The 20,242-nt window shown below is 44.8% G+C and overlaps 1 protein-coding gene across 1 annotated transcript in view; it reads left to right on the forward strand.

Moving 5' to 3' along the window:
* The window catches only part of LY86 (lymphocyte antigen 86), a 46,442-nt gene that overhangs the window by 22,812 nt on the left and 3,388 nt on the right, over positions 1-20,242 (forward strand). Inside the window, exons 2-4 of the mRNA XM_030552346.1 lie at positions 8,218-8,304; positions 9,383-9,511; positions 15,366-15,418. Coding sequence (XP_030408206.1) covers positions 8,218-8,304; positions 9,383-9,511; positions 15,366-15,418 — 269 coding nt within the window. The remainder of the gene's footprint in view (positions 1-8,217; positions 8,305-9,382; positions 9,512-15,365; positions 15,419-20,242) is intronic.

The following is a 20,242-nucleotide window of genomic DNA, read 5'->3' on the forward strand; positions in this document are numbered from 1 at the left end:
AATAAATGCAAAGTAATGCACATTGAAAACATAATCCCAACTATACATATAAAATGATGGGGCCTATATTAGCAGTTACCACTCAAGAGAGAGTTGTTGGAGTCATTGTGGATAGTTCTCTGAAAACATTCACTCGATGTGTAGCAGCAGTCAAAAAAGCAAACAGAATGTTCGGAATTATTAAGAAAGGAATAGATAATAAGACAGAAAATACCACATTGCCTCTATATAATTCCATGGTACGCCCACATCTTGAATACTGCGTGCAGATGTGGTTGCCCATCTCAAAAAAGATATATCGGAATTGGAAAATGTTCAGAAAAGGGCAACAAAAATTATTAGGGGTATGGAACTGCCATATGAGGAGAGATTAATAAGACTGGGACTTTTCAGCTTGGAAAAGAAACAACTAAGAGAGGACATTATAGAAGTCTATAAAATCATGACTAGTGTGGAGAAAGCAAATCAGGAAGTGCTATTTACTCCTCATAACACAAGAACTAGGGGCCACCAAATGAAATTGATAGGCAGCAGGTTTAAAACAAAAGGAAGTATTTTTTCACACAACGCACAGTCAACCTGTGGAACTCCTTGCCAGAGGATGTTGTTAAAGCCAAAAGTATAACAAGGTTCAAAAAAGAACTAAATAAGTTCATGGAGGATAGGTCCATCAGTGGCTATTAGCTAGGAAGGAGAGGGATGGTGTCCCTAGCCTCTGTTTGCCAGAAGCTGGGAATGGGTGACAGGGGATGTATCACTTGATGATTACCTGTTCTGTTCATTCCCTCTCGGGCATCTGGCATCGGTCACTGTCAGAATACAGGATACTGGAGTAGATAGATCTTTGGTCTGACCCTGTATGGCTGTTCTTATGTTCTGAAATCATCACGTATCCACTTGACTCCAGGAGCTGGGGCTTTAAGGAAAACAATAATTATCATGAGACTCATGACAAAATTATGAGAGTTGGCAACATTGCTTTTATTTCTATTTAAAGGCTAGTTACTTTCTAAAAGTCTCTTAACACAACACTACAGTGATTGAGTTGTAGTTCTCACAAGAGAATATTTAAAACAAAACAACAAGAAAATTCCACATTTTAAAGATGAGAAAAAAATTGAGACTTCTGAGGTTTATCAGGGCCACTGCAGGCAGGAAAGGAAAATAAACAGGCACAGGAGCTCTGGGGAGCTCTTCCTCTTGAAAAAAAGTTGGAGGGTCAAATCTTTTACTTCTTAATCCAGTAAAACTTCTATTGCCGTCAGTGCTCCATTCATAAATATCAATGTGTGCTTAATAACTATATACTTCATACTTCAATATCTAAGCCTTCTTATCCAGGGCTACACATTTTATACACATTGGCTCAGGGACTACATTTTCTGACATATTCTGAACAGTGTTGAGCATACAGATGGTGCCCAGTGAATAATACAAATTATGATAATAATAATCAACTTAATGGATTCTGTGGATTAAATTTCTATTCTTTGTTCTGGAATTGGCCTGGATACAGCTGAAACCCTAAGATTTGAGGCATAAATACATCTGATACTTTTATGACATTTTCTGATTCCTTCCTTTTCTCGAACTCAGAACAAAAAAATGACAAAACAAAATGGTTTTCAGTTAAAACGTAAAATTGCACAGCAGTCATTGCTCTACAACCCAGCATGGGACAGAATCTGCCACTTCTTGGGAGGTCAGTGATCTCCTCTCATCTGACTCTCATTCTCCATCCTTCCTGACCTCTGTGCTGCTTTTCATGCTGTCAACCAAGGCATCCAGCCTAATCTCCTGGGACCATTTGCTGGAGTCTCAGAGAACTGGCCACCTTGGTTTTATTCTCATCTATCAGAGTCCTCTTTTTTTGGCAGCATGCAGCAGAGAGACAGGCTCATCTGCTGGACAAGGAGTTTTCCCTGAAAGACCTGAGTTCTACTTCCCCATAGACTTCCTGCATGATCTTAGGCCAGTATGTTAAGGACAGAGTTTCAAAATCTTTTAGGCACCCAAAGATGCAGCTAGGCATCTAGTGGGGTTTACAAAGCAACTAACCTTCTAGGCACTTTTGAAAATCATACTAGGTGCCTTTGAAAATCTGGCCTTTAGAATGAGTGTGCTTCAGTGCCCCATCTGTACAATGTTCAGCACTGCTCTACCTCACCGAGGGGATGTGAGGAGAAATAGCTTAGACCTTGTGAGGCGCTCGGACACTACGGTCATGGGGCCACATACAGATAGAGTGGAAAGTTCTCTATACCACTGCTATCCCTTCCCTTGGTTTTGGCCCCTTCTTTTCACATACGTCCCTAAATCTACCCCTTTCTGAATGTAACCTTGGCTCAGAGGGCTTGGCTGTATTTCTTCTGAGTCCCCTATGTTATCTCTAAAACAACCTCCTCCCTCCCAGCCACCCACTTCCCCAGGGATTCCTGTTTTACAGGCTAGACTTCCAGATCCTTAATTTAATCACCAGCCCTTCCTTATCTTAATCACCCTCCCTCTGTTTGTAAACAAAATGCTGACTCCTTGCCCCAGGGGCACATCTCCTCTGCAGAGCTTACATTTCATACTAAGGGTATGGCTACACTTGCAGGTGTGCAGCGCTGGGAGTTACAGCTGTCTTCGTACAGCTGTGCAGGGACAGCGCTGCAGTGTGGCCACACTGACAGCTACCAGTGCTGCAGTGTGGCCACATTTGCAGCATTTTCAGCGCGGTTGGGAGTGGTGCATTGTGGGCAGCTATCCCACAGAGCACCTCGTCCCATTTTGGCGCCATGGGTTGTGGGAAGGGGATGGAAGGGTGCGGATCATTCTGCTTCCTGTTGTAATGCCTCGTGGTGCATCACTTCACATCCCAGCAGTCACAGTTTTTTCATCCACGTTTGGTGCCATTGTGAGTCTCTGTGCAGCGCAATTTCTGTGGGAAATGGAGCCCGAGCTGTTGAAGACTTTGCTGATGACTGTCGCCAGCACATCATGTTTGGCAGTTGAGCTATTCCTTCAGCTCCAATGTGACACTGAGGAATCCGACGATGATATCGAGTCGCCTGACGTGTGTGACACTAAATTGCTTGTGGCATTCACGGAAATGCTCAGCACCGTGGAACGCTGCTTTTGGGCTCGGAAAACAAGCACTGAGTGGTGGGATCACATGGTCATGGAATTCCGGGATGACAAGCACTGGCTGCAGAACTTTCGGATAAGAAAAGCCACTTTCATGGGACTGTGTGAGGAGCTCGCCCCCACCCTGCGGCCCAAGGACACAAGATTGAGAGCTGCCCTGTCAGTGGAGAAGCAGGTGGCTATTGCAATCTGGAAGCTGGCAACTCCAGACAGCTACCAATCGGTCGCGAACCAGTTTGGAGTGGGAAAGTAGACCGTTGGAATTGTGTTGATGCAAGTTTGCATTAATTGCATCCTGCTAAGAAGAACCGTGACTCTGGGGAACATGCAGGACATTCTGGATGGCTTTGCACAAATGGATTTCCCTAACTGTGGAGGTGCGATAGATGGGACGTATATTCCTATTCTGGCACCACCCCACTTGGCATCCGAGTACATTAATAGGAAGGGGTATTTCTCTGTGGTTCTCCAGGCGCTTGTGGATCACCGTGGGCATTTCATTGACATTAACACAGGCTGGCCTGGAAAGCTGCATGATGCACGCATCTTTCGGAACAGTGGCCTGTTCAGGAAGCTGCAGGCCGGGACTTTTTTCCCAGACCGGAAGATCACAGTAGGGGACGTCAAAATGCCCATTGTGATCCTTGGAGACCCCGCTTACCCGTTAATGCCTTGGCTCATGAAATCGTATACAGGGAAGCTTGACAGGAGCAAGGACCGGTTCAACTACAGGCTGAGCCAGTGCCGAATGACTGTGGAGTGTGCATTTGGCTGTTTAAAAGGATGCTGGAGATCTCTTTATGGGAAGCTAGACTTGGGGGAAAGCAGCATCCCTGTGGTTATATCCACATGCTGTACCCTCCATAATATTTGTGAAGGGAAGGGTGAAACATTCAGTCAGGAATGGACCTCCGAGGTTCAACGCCTGGAGGCTGAAGTGACCCAGCCCAGCACAGGGCTACAAGGATTAGGGATGCCTTGAGGGAGGAATTTGAGGCTGAAAACCAACAGTGATGTTTGGTGCCTTGCACGAGAGTGAAGTGCAATGGTTACAATAGTAGGAATCTGTTTTTCCTAAAATGATTTGCAGTGCATGCTTCTTTCCTGGGCTAAGGTATATTTCACTTTCTGCAATAATAAAGATTGTTTTCAAAGACAAGAATTCATTTATTGAAAAGAAAATAACTTTCTTGACAGACACACAACATTTTGGGAACCTAAAAGGGCAGGGGGGGTAGGGTGGTGAATTGTACAGTCACAGGTTTGAATATGTCCTGTCTGGAGTGCTTTGCAATGACTGCTGCACTTCAGGATGAAAATACTGCATGGTGATGGGGGCTGAGTGCAGAGGGTAAGGGTCATAGTTCTCAGGGCTGGTTGGTGAAGGTACAGGTTTTGGGGGCAGCTGGTGATGGTAAGAACCTGGATGCTGGGGAAGGGGGTTTGGAGCTGACATTGGGGCACAAGGGAAAGAGCTTTGGGATGGGGCGGGGGGGCCGGCACGGTAGTGCTCTGCCTGCATGGCTACGAGCGCCTGGATAGAGTCCGCTTGGCGCGCCAGGATGCTTATCAGCTGCTTTGTGCTTTTCTTCTTGGCCACTGCATTTCTCTGGTGGAGCACGCTTTCCCTTTGTCTCCAGTCCTGCAGTTTTTTACTCTCTCTGGCAGAGTGATCCATCACTGCTTTAAGCATGTCTTCTTTGCTTTTTCGTGGCTTTTTCCTGAGGTTCTGTAGCCTCTGCCCAGTGGATGATGCGGGCAGTCCAGTAGTCAAGGACACTGTTCGAAAGACAGAAATGGGAACAGTTAAAACAGGACACAGGCTGCATTGTTTATAATCTCATCCAGACAGTTACTCCCACACAGTGAAGGAGCTGACAGTCTTCACTTTAGCATACTTTTCCCATACCAAACAGAGCACACCTAACCCACAGGAGGCAGGAAATGGTGAGTAATGATTGCTTCAGGGATGTACAGGGGTTTCTGTGCGTTGGGGAGAGCAAAATGCTGCGGGGGGCACCTACACTGAACACTCTCCCCACATTTTCCACAGGAGTTAATCCTGGAAGATATCTCGCTGCTGCGGGTGACCTGGGAAGAGCGGGAGGGTCTTCTACAGCAATGCGGATTCCGCCCTGGCCCCTATGCAGCTTGCCTGTGTGCAGCAATGGTCCCCCCACCCCTTGCGGCACAGTGGCGCGGATGCATTAGCCTGACTGGGACAAGGACCACAGTGGCTCTCCCTATAAACTTGCGCAAGCGCATTGCCCACGCTCTGGCTGAAACTTTTGAAGAGATTACTGAGGCCGATTACCGCGACGTGATAGACCACATCAATGGGCTATTCCACATCTAGGCATGCATGCATGCAGCCCTAACCATCCCTCCTCTCCCTAAACATTTGCATCCTGAAACTAAAAGCTGCTTACCAGGAACCCGCTCCTCTGCTTCTCCTTCACCAAGTTCCAGCTGCTGCAACTGGCTACCTTCCTCCTGGCTTGAGAAGAGCTCCTGGCTGCATGCCTCCTGGGACTCCGGGGTGTCTCCCCTCACCCCAGTACCCTCACTCTCGGTTTCCTCAACCCCCTCCTCTTCCCCCTCCTCTAACCCACCCCCCCACTCTGAAGTGTCCCTCGTGGTCGTCGGATTGGCAGTGGGGTCACCCCCAAGTATCGCATCCAGCTCCTTGTAAAAATGGCAGGTCGTGGGGGCAGCACCTGAGCGGCGGTTTCCCTCGCAGGCTTTGCAATAGGCACTCCGCAGCTCCTTCACTTTAACCCTGCACTGCACTGCATCCCGGTCACGGCCCCTTTCCAGCATGGCCTTTGATATCTGCCCATAGGTATGGTAATTCCTAAGGCTGGAGCGCAGCTGTGACTGCACAGCTTCCTCCCCCCAAACACTGATGAGGTCCAGCAACTCGCCATTGTTCCATGCTGGGGCTCGTTTGGTGCATGGAGGCATGGTCACCCAGAAAGATTCACTGATTGCACTCCACACCTGGCTGAGCAAACAGGAAGGGGATTTTAAAAATTCCTGGGGCATTTAAAGGGCGGGTCACCTGAACCCAGGGCAGTAGAATGCGAACTGATGAGCAGAGTGGCTGAACAGGCATTCTGGGATACCTCCTAATACCCTGGAGGCCAATTACAGCGCTTTTGGTGGCCACACTTGCGGAGCAGCGCTGCATCACCGGCGCTGCAATCCTTATACCCCAAGCAGAGCAGGAGTACAGCCAGCGCTGCAATCAGGGAGATGCAGCGCTGTATGTGCCTTGCAAGTGTGGACAGTGAGTAAGTTGCAGCGCTGGTGGTGGGTTTGCAGCGCTGCAACTCTCCAGTGTAGCCAAGCCCTAATGCTGTGCTGTAGCTAAGAGCTCCACTTGGGAGCTTGCACACCTCCTGAACAAAACTCCCGCCCCACTTTGCCCCCCTAAATGGTACCCCACTAGAATTGCAAAGATGTGAAACTGTCCCTATCCCACCATTTTCAGTTCAATAAAATGTCACCTATAAAACTTGGGCTAAGGTTTTCAAAAATAGGAGCATAAAGTTAGGCTCCTAAGTCCTTAGCTAGGCACCTAAGTGACCTAATTTTCATTCACCAGGCAACTTCCCCTGAAGTCACCCATGGTTTCTGAAATGTTCTGAACAAGTTTGTTTTGGTCTGCGCTAGGGGGTCTCAAATTTTATTGCACCGTGACCCCCTTCGGACAACAAAAATTACTACATGACCCCAGGAGGGGGACCAAAGCTTGAACCTGCCCAAGTCCTGCCGCCCTGGGTGTGGGAGCCAAAAGCCAAAGGGATTCAGCCCCAGGCAGGGGGCTTGTAACCTGAGCCCCACCACCAGGGCGGAAGCCCTCAGGCTTCCGCCCTGGGTGGTGGGGCTTTGGCCCCAGCAAGTTTAATGCCAGCCCTGATGATCTCATTAAAATGGAGTTGCGATCCACTTTGGGGTCCTGACTCACAGTTTGAGAACCGCTAGTCTACGCTTGCAGTTAAACCAGATTCAGCACTGGCTCAGCTGCAATTGTTGTCGACACCCAGCATCAGAAATGGATATGTTGACAAAGCCTTAAAGTATTAAATAATTTAAGGACTGGCCAGGTCCTAATGGCTAGAAAGCAGGAATGTAGGGAGAGGGAGAGGATTTGAATTTACACAAGAGTCTGGTCAGTTTCATGCTGCTATTCACTGATAGGCAGCAGTAAAACTGACAAGAATCATGTCAATTTCAGAAAGCCTCTGCCAGTGTTTGTTGTACCCCAGCTCCCAAGCATCCAGCTTGGAGGCATATTTAATTTCAGAAACATCATGCTTCAATGGTGAAAAAACAAACAGATTTCAATTCCGGAAAAAAAAAATGAGTTTTTGGCTTTTTGTCATGATTCAGGATGAAAAAATTTCCAAAAACTTTCACAGACCCAAATTAAATTTCCCGGCCAGCTCTATTAGGCATTACTGCAATACAAATAGAAAAATAAATAATAATTATATTACTCTTTATTATTAATTATTATTATTAAGCACAAGTCACTGTGATAGCGGGAATGAGAGTTTAGGGCAGGACTACCCAGATTGGGTGGCAAATGGGGCAATTTGCCCCAGGCTCAGGGCCCCGCAGGGCCCCCACGAGAATATAGTATTCTATAGTATTGCAACTTTTTTGTTTTGGAAGGGGCCCCCAAAATTGCTTTGCCCCAGGCCCCCTGAATCCTCTGGGCAGCCCTGGTTTAGAGACACTGGGAAGTGCAGCTGTGCAAGGACTCTCGTTTCAACTGAGTCCTGATTGCTATTCCTGAACTCCCATTTTGAGTGGTCTCTTCCCACAACAGGTCCCAGCCACATTCCGACTGAAAGCGAACGCAGTTGGGATTAGCGTGATGTCGGTGAAATAAGCACACAGCAGTCTAATCCTTTAGCCACATGATGTTGGAGTTTGGGGATTATGTTTGGGAGGATTTCAAAGAAAATATGTGTGACTTGATTTTCAAAAGTATTTTATTCTTTTATCATTTTTTATGAAGTAGAGTTCCCATGCATTGGAAATAAAAGTAAAAATCAGTTGCCTGTTACCTTTTGACAGATCCCGTGCAAGATTTTGCTCTTAGCATCGATGGTTGTTCCAATATCTTAATGAATACTTTTAACATCAGAGCTGCAACGGTCTTAAGTAAGTAAAGTGCTGTTTTTGAGTGTTACAAATAAGATACGTCATTGTGCATGTGTCAGTGTTAAGGAGGGTCTGATGAATTGTAACCAAGTGCTTTTGATAATACATGAGAGGGTTTATCGCTCTCATGAGAGGGTCCAGGGGCTCAGACACAGATTGGGCCTCAGGAGGCATAGATTCTATTCTCAGCTGTGTCTCTGACCTACTGTGTGACCTTGAGTAAGTCACTTACCCCTCCCCACTCCTGCACCTTTGTTTCCCCTCCCACCCTTTGTCAGCCTGTTCACATTGTAAACTTGTTCGGGCAGGGGGTTGTCCTTCGGGTATTTTCTTCGCTGCACAGTTAACTCAAGTTACTCTTCGGGAGTTAGCTTAGCTAGAGAGTGAAAGGGGCCACACTGCGAAATAACACTTGAGTTGCTGTGGCTACACTGGCCTTGCGCTCACTCGTGTGCAGCACAAAGACTTCTGGGGGCATGTCTGTTTTCGGGGGTCACAAGCGAGATAAGTTTCAGGATTCTTTTACAATCCTTGCACATGCTGGTTCACAACCCCTGACTGCAGAGTTTGAATCCAGTAGCCTCAAAAGCAGGAGTTCTCAAACTTTTGTACTGACCCCTTTCATACAGCAAGCCTCTGAGTGCGACCCCACCCTTATACATTAAAAACATTTTTTTATATATTTAACACTATTATAAATGCTGGAGGCAAAGCAGGGTTTGGGGTAGAGGGTGACAGCTCACAACCCCCCATGTAATAACCTTGTGACCCCCTGAGGGGTCCCGACCCCCAGTTTGAGAACCTCTGCTCAAAAGGAAGCTACTCTTCATTCACTACATGTCTTGTTATCTACCACCAGGGACAGTACAGGGCAGTTTCTGTATCGCATAGTGTTCTATGGTTTCAGGAACTCTCAGTGGAATTGGGGCCTAAATAAGAAAAGAATAGGATCCTTTTAAAATAAATAATAAACTAATTACTTAATTAATTTAATTAATAAATTCATTGTAAAATAAATAATAGCAGCTCAATTTCCAAACAGTTCTCTCCCTGAACTCTCCTTCTGTTTTCTGCGTAGGACACAACATCAAGGAACTATCTATAAAAGTTAATCTCATCCTAAATGGGAAGAGTATCCTAGAATACTCACAGAAACTCTGTGAGCCGAATGGCCGAAGGTTTATCTTCTGTGGAAAGAAAAAAGGAGGTAATTTTACCTAACACACTAAACACTCGATGGGTGCTGAACACTGCAAGCTGGACACACCGCTGTGCTGCTGAATGTGTCACTACTTCCTAACATTCTGTTTACTGCAGCAGAATGTTAGTGGATGACAGAAACACAGTAGGAGAGCGTCCTTTTATTTTTAAAGTCTTCTTTTTGCATAACGAGCTCACTAGCTTGTATTTTAATGGCACAGAGGTCTGAGTGCTATATACATCAATGTTCAAGGGGAATTTAGAAGGATAATCTACAACTCAATATATTATGTAAATAAGTAGCATGGGCCTACACCCCTTATGTTCAGTAGCAGTCTTATTTCAGCAAGACTGCTTGCATATCTGAGGATATTGCAGAATTGTCTCCTATTTTTGTAAAAGCAAGGGCTGAGCTAATGAACAAGATTACTGGAGAAATGTCTCCTATCTAAAAAGTTGTGTTTCCTGTTCACTGACCCATAATCCTGAGTAAGGATTCAAGACTGCAGCTAGGGTGACCAGATGGGATGAAGAAAATATCGGGACACATTTTGGGGAGTCCCACCGGGGGAGAAAAAAAAAAAGCAGAGAGAGAAGAAAAAAAACAGAGTCCCGAACAAACATCGATCAGGACGCGGGACAAAGGCCTAAAAATCAGGACAGTCCCAATTTTATCAGGACATCTGGTCACCCTAACTGCAGCATTTGGACCAAGGTATATTTTGGTATCATCTTAGGTGTTTGGTTTTATTTAAGGATCTCTAATAATAATACATTCTTATTCTTCCTGATGCCATGTTCATCTCTTTGGGCTGATTTGAAAAGAAAGGTGGGTGGAGGGCAATTTCCCAGAGAGCTAAGAGAATGGCAGTTCAGTAAGTTAGTTTTGAAAGCTATTTTTCCCCAGTCACCTGCATCTCCATCAGCACTACAATAATTCATTTGCTGTAGGGCTGTGGGTTTTGTGACCGCACACTGCACTGTGGACAAGATGGCATCAGGGGAATTGCTAAGACATTTCACACAGTACAGAGATATCAAAAAGAATAGCAGAGAAATACTGCACAAGCAACCAATTATGTAAATTCTGCAAGCCAGATAGACAGAAAAATTAAATTCAGAGGCTTTCTCAATAGTGTATTGAATTAAAGAAAAAATAAGACACCCACAGACCTACTGGAAGACTGTCTTATTCTGATGAAGTGCTTAATAACACCCTGTAGGAAACGCATCAAGGAGAACTAGAGTCGATCCTGAGCCCAGCACAAGCTGCTGTTTACACATTAAGCCACACAGCCAAACCCTTCTGGGGTACACAGGCCCTTAATCTTAGCCTGGCAGACAGACTGTTTTCACTAATTGAAGTACATCATGATATAAAACAACACTTGATTGTTTAAATAATGCCATGTATCTTCATTTAGAAGCTGCCCTCAATGAATGACGGAATCTTATCACACAGTTGTTAATAGAAGCCATGTTGTTTAATAGCCACCTTCACTGGGTAGTCAGGACTTTCCCATGCAATCCACAGAGGGAAGGGGTTAAGTCTGCTAGATGATGGGGCTCCAAAATGGAGATGTGGTGTTTTCTAGATAGTCAGTGTACGTTTTTACACGATATTATAATGCAGTTTGGTCTCCAGTCCCACATGGAGCAGCTCAGCACAGCCACATTTGAAGGCTGTGTCTACACTAGCACTTTTGTCAATATAACTTATGTCACTCAGGAGTATGAAAAAACAACCCTCTGAGCGACATAAATTACACTGACAAAAGCGCTGGTGCGGACCGCCCCACGTCAGTGGGAGACGCGCTCTTGCCAACACACCTACTGCTGCTCGTTGGGGGTGGTTTAATTATGTTGACAGGAGAGGTCTCTCCCACTGGCATAGAGCAGCTACACGGGAGACCTGTGCCACTGTAAAGTCTCTAGTGTAGACATGGCCCGGTTGTTAGCATTGTTGTTAAACTCGACCATTGCCCTGTGCAGCGAGGGCCATAATTTGAGCTGTCAAATATGAGGTGAAGGAAGTGTGAAGATGGCAGACCATTCTCTTTTTAGAGCTGAATTTTGTCAATTAAAGCCCCATCTTCATTGCATGTTGAGTAACATTTGTAAAGCAAATTTTATTTGACCTCAGTTTAAATATAGTTGCAAGCAGGTTTTGGTTGGCCACTGTAGTGAGAACAAAGACTGTAAAAGCTTTCTCCTACCCCGTTCCTAAACAAGCCACAGGCTTTATAGTTCGTTCCATTTATAGATCTTTTTTGAGAGAGCTAGGAATATACAGGGCTGAGAGAGAGGAGGGTGTCATGGAATGTAATTGAGGAGGAGTCAAAGCTGGCTAATAGAGAACATTTTCCTTCCTCTATTATCTTTTACTTCTAGATGAGCAACTCATGATTAGAACTGTCTTGTCAGAACAAACATAGATGGATGTTTTACCAACATCTTCGTTTCAATTATAGTATTTGTTACCTATCTTTTTACTTTTATTTAAACAAATTGTATAATGGTCACAACCGGTCTAACAAAGCTCACGAGGGATCTCAAACATGATTCCGAACAACTTATGTCTGTTTCTTTGAGATCTAAACCTATTATACTCTCTTCAGTTCCAAAGAAGGCAAAGAGGTGAACTTTAGCAATGATTTTTTTCACTACTAGAGTTTTTGTGGTATTAAGTTTAAAGATGAGCTTCCTCTCTCTAGGGAGGAATTTTTCTGATTGTCGTTCATATCCCACACAAGAAAATAGTTACAAAAGAGTTAGGATTGCTCAAATGTACTTCCCATCAACACAGTCACAAAAAACAGAAAAACCACCCATTCTGGTAACTTTAGGATTCACATCCAGCACAACTCAGAGACCTTACCCAATTAATGCCCAAACACACTCACAGACTTTGCGGCTGCACAAACTCACTTTTTCACATCCAACATAGGATGCTCAAAGCACACACCCAATTTCTTGCAATCACACTCAACAAAAAAACCTTAACTCGGTCCTTAGTTACAAATGAACATACACATGTAATGGCTTGTGTGTATAATAAGTTACACTTGCAGAATATAAGATGTGAAGTTAGGTATTTCTTTTGAGTGCAATTGTGAGGAAATGGACATGTATTCTCAGCATGCAGCTGCACCACAGAGCTGGGTTCTGGTCTGATCTGCCATATGACCTTCAGTAAGAAACTCATCCTCTCCACCTCAGTTTCTCCCACCCGTAAAGTGAGTTAATGATACTCACCCAGCTCCAATATTTATAGATGAGCACTGTTCAGATCAGTTCTGAACCAACAGAATTCATGGCAGTTGTGCCATTGAGTTGAATGGGTGCAGGATCTGGCCCTAGAAGAGCTAAGTATTACTGTATTATTACTCACACAGAAAAAAATAAAAAATCTATAAAGGTTTAAAGCCCAGAAAAGGAAGAGGTGGGTGTAGATGTACTGGGGTCTTTATATAGTGTAACAAGTGTGAGAATGTTCAAAGATTTTCAGCCTAAGAAAGAGTTGAGAAAGAGGCGTCAGAATTTCATTATAGGTGTTTTGTCAGAAATGAGAGGCAACTTCACAAGAACAAGTAACTTGAAGTAATTCTCAGGAAATTCTTACCTGCTCCACTTCCTACTGTAAATTGCAAGAGACCTGTTGATGGCAGGGAGGAGTAAATTACTTTTGTTAGGAAGTAAGAGTGAAAAGAATCCACAAAATAGAAAAGAAAGCCCGAAGTCAGCAGTATCTAGAGACCTTTTTATGATGTTCTGCAGAAAACCTCTTCAGTCATGTTAGCCCTTAAGAGAAGGGTTGAACATGGAAGATAGTGCAAAACAGCCAATGTTCTTGGGACATTAACAGATGCTGTGACTTATTAGTATCCTGCACATATGAAGATGGGGGAACCTTTTGACTGGAAAGTTTCCCATGATTTGTGAATTGATCCCATAAATAAGATCAGTCGTTCATACTATATAACCTATGTGAACTCAGACAGGAAAGTTCCAAAGAGGCAATACTTTCCATTCAATGCACAAAGCTAAGTGTTTGTCTTATTTATAATTATTGCAACTAATTTATCTGATTTGCCCCTCACTGATAGGTAAATGCAAGGGTTTAGGAAGATATACTGTATCGAGAATACTATGTTAAACTGGAATCCCAAAAGCAAGACATGCATTCAGTTGGATTCAGCCTTGGGAGACACTGCTTTCTGCTGTAGCCCCAGCTTTGTAAAGTCCATGGAGAGGCAATCACATTGGTTTCAGGGACCTGGTTTAAACAACACAGCCACCAAAGTGGGTGGTTCTGGTCAGCTAGGGGTTTGGTCATAAAACCCAGTAGACCTATTGATTCAGAACATCTCCTGGGAGCCTCCAGTAGCTGAAGATTAAAGCTGCTCTCATTCCCCGTAGCTGAAGCCCACCTACTGGTACAGGGGAGAAGAGTCCATTTCCCCATCTATGAAGTGGGACTGATATTCACTCAGCTCACAAAGGAATAGAACTCAGGGGTGCACAGCTCCTATCTCCTACTAAATTCCAGATCGGCTCCCCCAGATGCCCCAAAGAATAGTACTAGTGATGGTTTCTGCTCAGCACACAGTAGTCCTAGGAATAACTCCTACTGCTACCACCTCAAGCAAGAGTGTGGCCACAAATGCATGGGCAGGACCTCAGGGTCTCCTAATGGGGGAAGTACATCTACAGCCCAGGATTGCCTTAATCTAGCCCTGGTGGGATGGTCAAAGTTGACTTATGGTGTAGTAGAAAAATTAGCATCTACCTTCACCAGGGAGATACTAGCATCCCCACACATTCAGAAGCATGTGTTTTGTCTGATCTTGTCTAATTCAGTTTCAAACATAGGTTTTGCAAAGCTAGGACACCATCATTTCACTTTCAATCTCTTGCTAGTTCTGAAATACTCCAGGGCTGACTCCATTGATTCACGTGACCTGTGAAAAGTCTCTATCTCCAACTGTTAGAGAAGGATTCAGAGTTCATACTTCCTCCACTTTTGTCCTCTGCTGCTGTCCAGGACTTGTTGGGCAGTCTGATCCTGGTTCCAAGCTCCCTGTCTCACTTGCTGCATTTTCTTTCTCAAACATGGCCCATTACAGGAGATTCTACAGCAAGGGGTTGCTTTCTGCACTGCACTGTGCACACCAGCATTTTACAAATAGGACAGCTCCCACCTACACCTCTGCTTCCGCAAATGCTCAAACCCCACTTTTTTTTTTTTTAATAAAAGAGGAAATGAAGGCAGAAAGGGCAAGTGACTTGTCTAAGGGGCCCAAAATGTCGACATCAACACTGGGATTAGAATTCAGGATATTTTAGCTGCTGACCCTAAATTCAATTCACTAGACTACAGCTGGCTCATGGCCTGGACTCTCCAGCTGCTTCACCTGTGCCATGGGAAGCATTTTCCTTTTCAAAGAGCTGTTGCCATGGTTGCTCACTTCTGTGCATGAAGCAAGAGCCTTAGAGTCTGAGGTTTCTCTGCTGCATCGAGTAATGACTCATAATTTAAAAAATACTTCAAAACCCTGTTCTGTTTAGTTTTGCTAGATTCTAGACAGGAGCTATAGGCCCGGATTCTGCAGACATTGAAGCACCTGCACAACTTTACTCAAATGGGCAGTGATGACACTGGGACTCTGCATAGTCTCTCCTACACTAGCAAGATGGTCCATACCTTTACGTTTCTCTCAGAGAGTTGTTGTCCATAAAGCTTTTTTAAACCCTAGAGCACTTGTCACTGAGGGTTTCAAAGTATTGCTATAAAACAGTGCATACTACCACCTGCTTGTTTCCTTTGTTCATTGCACAATCATCATCCATTTGTTTTTCAGAACATATCTACTACGAAGGGCCTGTCACACTGGGAATCCATGAAATCCCCCAAGTAAGTTCCCTGTGGTTATGTCCTGAAATCTAAGAATTACCTTACTCAGGCCTTGTCTACACGACGCGTTTATACCAAATTTAGCAGCGTTAAGCGGAATTAACCCTGCACCCGTTCACACAACGAAGCCCTTTATATAGTTATAAAGGGCTCTTAAAACCGATTTCTGTACTCCTCCCCGACGAGGGGAATAGCGCTCAAATCGGTATTGCCATGTCGGATTAGGGTTAGTGTGGCCGCAATTCGATGGTATTGGCCTCCGGGAGCTATCCCACAGCACCATTGTGACTGCTCTGGAAAGCGATCTGAACTCGGATGCACTGGCCAGGTAGACAGGAAAAGCCCAGTGAACTTTTGAATTTCATTTCCTGTTTGCCCAGCATGGCGTGCTGATCAGCACGGGTGGCGATGCAGTCCCAAATCCAAAAAGCGCTCCAGTATGGACTGTATGGGAGATAATGGATCTGATCGCTATATGGGGAGACAAATCTGTTCCATCAGAGCTCCGTTCCAGAAGACGAAATGTCAAAGCATTTGAAAAAATCTCCAGGCTATGATAGACAGAGGCCACAGCAGGGACTCAACACAGTACTGTGTGACAAGCGTAATGGAAAGCCAAAGAATCAAATGGACACTCATGGAGGGAGGGAGGGGGGACTGAGGACTTGAGCTATTCCACAGTTCTTGCAGTCTCCGAAAAGTATTTGCATTCTTGGCTGAGCTCCCAATGCCTGAAGGGTCAAAAACATTGTCACCAGTGGTTCAGGGAATATGTCGTCAATTTACCTCTCCCCCCCCAAAAGAAAAGGGAAAAAAATCATTTCTCGCCTCTTTTCAATGTCACCGTATGTCTACTGCATGCTGCTGGTAGACGGGGTGCTGCAGCGCTAAACAGCAGCATCTTCTCCTCACCCCTCCCCGGTGGCAGACGGTACGGTACAATATGACTGATAGCCGTCCTCGTCATCATCCTGTGAGTGCTCCTGGCTGGCCTCAGTGAGGTCAGCCGGGGGTGCCTGGGCAAAAATGGGAATGACTCCCGGTCATTCCCTTCTTTAAGCTTTGTGTCCTGGAGATTCAGTCCTGGCAGATGGTGCAATAGGGCTGGTAACTGTCCTCATCATAGCAGCTGTAGGCTGAGCTCCTCTCCCCCACTCCTTTCATGTCTAATGGAGATTCTGGACTATCATAGCAGCGGGAGGCTGTGCTCCTCTCCCCCACACTCTTTAATGAATAATGGAGATGTCCTGCCTGGAATATCAAAGCAGCTGGAGGCTGCCTCCCCCTCATTTTATCTCACTAAAAAGTCAGTGTTTCTTATTCCTGCATTCTTTATTACTTCATCACACAAATGGGGGGATAACTGCCACGGTAGCCGAGGAGGGGTGTGGGAGGAGGGAAGCAATGGGTGGGGTTGTTGCAGAGGCAGTCCCTAGAATGGCATGCAACTCATCATTTCTGCGGGATCTCTGGGGTTCTGACCCGGAGCGGCTGTGCTCTCTGGTTCTTTAGTAGATTTGCCCTATATTCTAGGCAGGACTGATTCTATTTTTAGACAAAACATAAAGAAGGGAATGACCTGGAAAGTCATTCCCATTTTTGTCCATGCATCCCCGGCCGGCCTCAGCGAGGCCAGCCAGGAGCACCAATGACAGCAGCAGACGGTACAATATGACTGGTAACCGTCATCACCAATTTCCAAAGCTACAGACAGTGCAATAGGGCTGGTAACCGTCTCTGTTACCTTGCAAGGGCAAATGAATGCTGCTATGTAGCGCTGCAGTACCACGTCTGTCAGCAGCATCCAGTACACATACGGTGACAGTGAAAAAAGGCTAAACGGGCTCCATGGTTACCATGCTATGGCGTCTGCCAGGGCAATCCAGAGAAAAAAGGCGCAAAATGATTGTCTGCCGTTGCTTTCACGGAGGAAGGATTGATTGACGACATTTACCCAGAACCACCTGCGACACTGTTTTTGCTCCATCATGCATTGTGATCTCAACCCAGAATTCCAATGGGTGGGAGAGACTGTGGGAACTATGGGATAGCTATGGGATAGCTATCCACAGTGCAACGCTTCGGAAGTCGACGCTAGCCTCGGTACATGGATGCACATCACCGAATTAATGTGCTTAGTGTGGCCGCGTGCACTTGACTTTATACAATCCATTTTAAAAAATCGGTTTCTGTAAAATCAGAATAATCCCGTAGTGTAGACATACCCTAAGAGCAAAAAGCGCAATAATAATGGGTGATTTCAACTATTCCCATATTGACTGGGTAAATGTCACCTCAGGGCATGATGCAGAGACAAAATTTCTAGACACCAACAGTGACTGCTTCTTGGAGCAGCTAGTCCTGGAACCCACAAGGGGGGGGGGCAGCAATTCTTGATTAAGTCCTAACTGGAATCCAGAATCTGGGCCAAGAAGTAACTATGCCTGAATCAGTCAGTAATAGTGACCATAATGTACTTACATTTAACATTCTCATAGAGGGGATAAAAGCCCCCCCCAAACCTACTACGGTAACATTTAACTTTGAAAAGGTGAACTACATAAAAATAGGGATACTTGTTAGATGGAAATTAAAAGGCGCTATCACAAGGGTTAAATGCCTGTAAGTAGCAGGGGTACTATTTAAAAACACCATAATAGAGGCTCAGACTAAATGTTTACCCTCAACCAGAAAAGACAATAAGAGGACTAAAAGAATGCCACCATGGCTAATAATCAGAGTGATGTTTAGAAAGACATCTTGAAGTCACTGTGGATAGCTCTCTGAAAACTTCAGCTCAGTGAACAGCAGCAGTCAAAGAGGCTAACAGAATGTTAGCAACCAGGGATAGAAAATAAGACAGAAACTATCATAATGCCACTCTATAAATTCAGGTGCCCCCACACCTTGAATACTTTGTCCAGTTCTGGTCGCCCAATCTCAAAAAGAATACAGTGGAACTGAAAAATGTTCAGCGAAGTGCAACAGAAATGATCAAGGATATGGAATGGCTTCCATACATGGAAAGACTAAAAAGATTAGGCTTGTTCAGCTTAGAAAAGCAATGACTAAAGGGGGATATGGTAGAGACCTCTTAAATCATGAATGGTGTGGAAAAAGTGAATAGAGAAGTGTTAGTTACCCTTTCCCACAATACACAAATGTGGGATCATCGTATGAAATTAATAGTCAGTCGGTTTAATATAAACAAGAGGAAGTACTTTTTCACATAATGCACTGTTAACCTGTTGAGCTCATTGCCATGAGATGTTGTGATTGCCAAAAATGTAACTGGGTTCAAAAAAGAATTAGGTCAATTCACGGACGATAGGTCCATCAATGGCTATTAGCCATGATGATCAGGGATGCAACCCCATGTTTGGGATGACCCTAAACCTCTGCCTGCCAGAAGCCAGGAGGGAAAGACTCAACTGCCCTGTTCTGTACACTTCACCTGAAGCTCTGGTATGGGCCACTGTTGGAGACAGGATACAGTGACAGACGGATAATTGGTCTGACTCAGTATGGCAAGTCTTATGTCCTTAAGAACCACCACATTGTCCTACCAGAATGTCCCTAGTACAGTAACAGATTCACTCTTCTAGTACTGGAGGCTGGGGACATTCAGCACAGTTGGTTTTCCCCATGTTTGTAGTTTGTCCCTCTAATACACTGCCCTGCCCTGATTCTTGCATTGGTAGCAGGGGAAGCAGCGCCTCCTGGTGATTCCTAAGAGGAAGGTCACCTCTGCAAGGGCCCATTAGCACCACTGGAGCAATGTTTTCTATACCAGTAGTTGCTGCAAGGAGCTTAAACTTGCTGAAGTCTTAAGATGAGAGTCAAGGGTAGTGGGGAAGGGGAAGAAATGGAGAAAGGAAGAAGTGGAGAGGAGGTGAAAGGAGTTTAGACTAGAGGACACAACCTCTCTCTCCCCTCTTTTCCTTCCGATCAGTCCTTCACTTCTACTCTCATTGGCCTATTTTACCACCTCTCCTTCCCTGCTTATCCATTATGTCTTTGGAAGTAGCATACTCCATACAGAACCAATCTCCTGCTTGAATTTCAGCAGACAGGCACACAGTGCCAAAGATGCTGAAAGCCTCCTTGCGTCTGTCTACCTGTCCAGCCACAACTAAACACTGTCCTCAGCCAGGCAAAGACATCGATCATTTGCCAAAGAATTGAGGAGGCCAATGGAAGGGGGCACATGGGTCTAGATCAGAGTGGCCATTGGTTAAGAACTTGCAGGTGGGGAGAATCATGGCCACCAAAACTAAAGTGTACAATCCCATTAAGCAGTCAAAGACCTACTACTGCTTCATTCTGCTCATGTTGACTAGAATATAATTCCATGAGATACTGATAAGCAACTTGGCCCATAAGTAGTCCCATTTCTACAATAAGGTACTTAATGTGAGTAAGGATATATATTTCATAGATTTTTAAGGTCAGATGGGACAATGAGATTATCTAAGAAAACCTTCTATAAGAATCTGGCCCTGTGAGAGTTAGGGAATCCAGACCTAAATAAGAAAGACAGTCATTCTTCTCAGATTTTTTTATTTATAAGAATTCAATTTTCCAAATTATCAAAAAGTTATAATAAAATTTAAAGAAATCCAGTCATTTGAGAACAATTGGGACAGGTCACAACAGCCCCATATCCAGGCAAAAGACTATATAGCACTGAAGAATTACTAAATTTATAAATAACAGAACAGGAAACCAACCTCAATTACCTAATAAGGACCAATTCTTCCACTCTGACCCATGGGGAATAAGGTACTACTCAACATGTATATGGGTTGCAAAATCTGCCTCTGA

This window comes from Gopherus evgoodei, chromosome 2 (assembly GCF_007399415.2).
Source record: "Gopherus evgoodei ecotype Sinaloan lineage chromosome 2, rGopEvg1_v1.p, whole genome shotgun sequence".
NCBI classification, from domain to species: domain Eukaryota; kingdom Metazoa; phylum Chordata; order Testudines; family Testudinidae; genus Gopherus; species Gopherus evgoodei.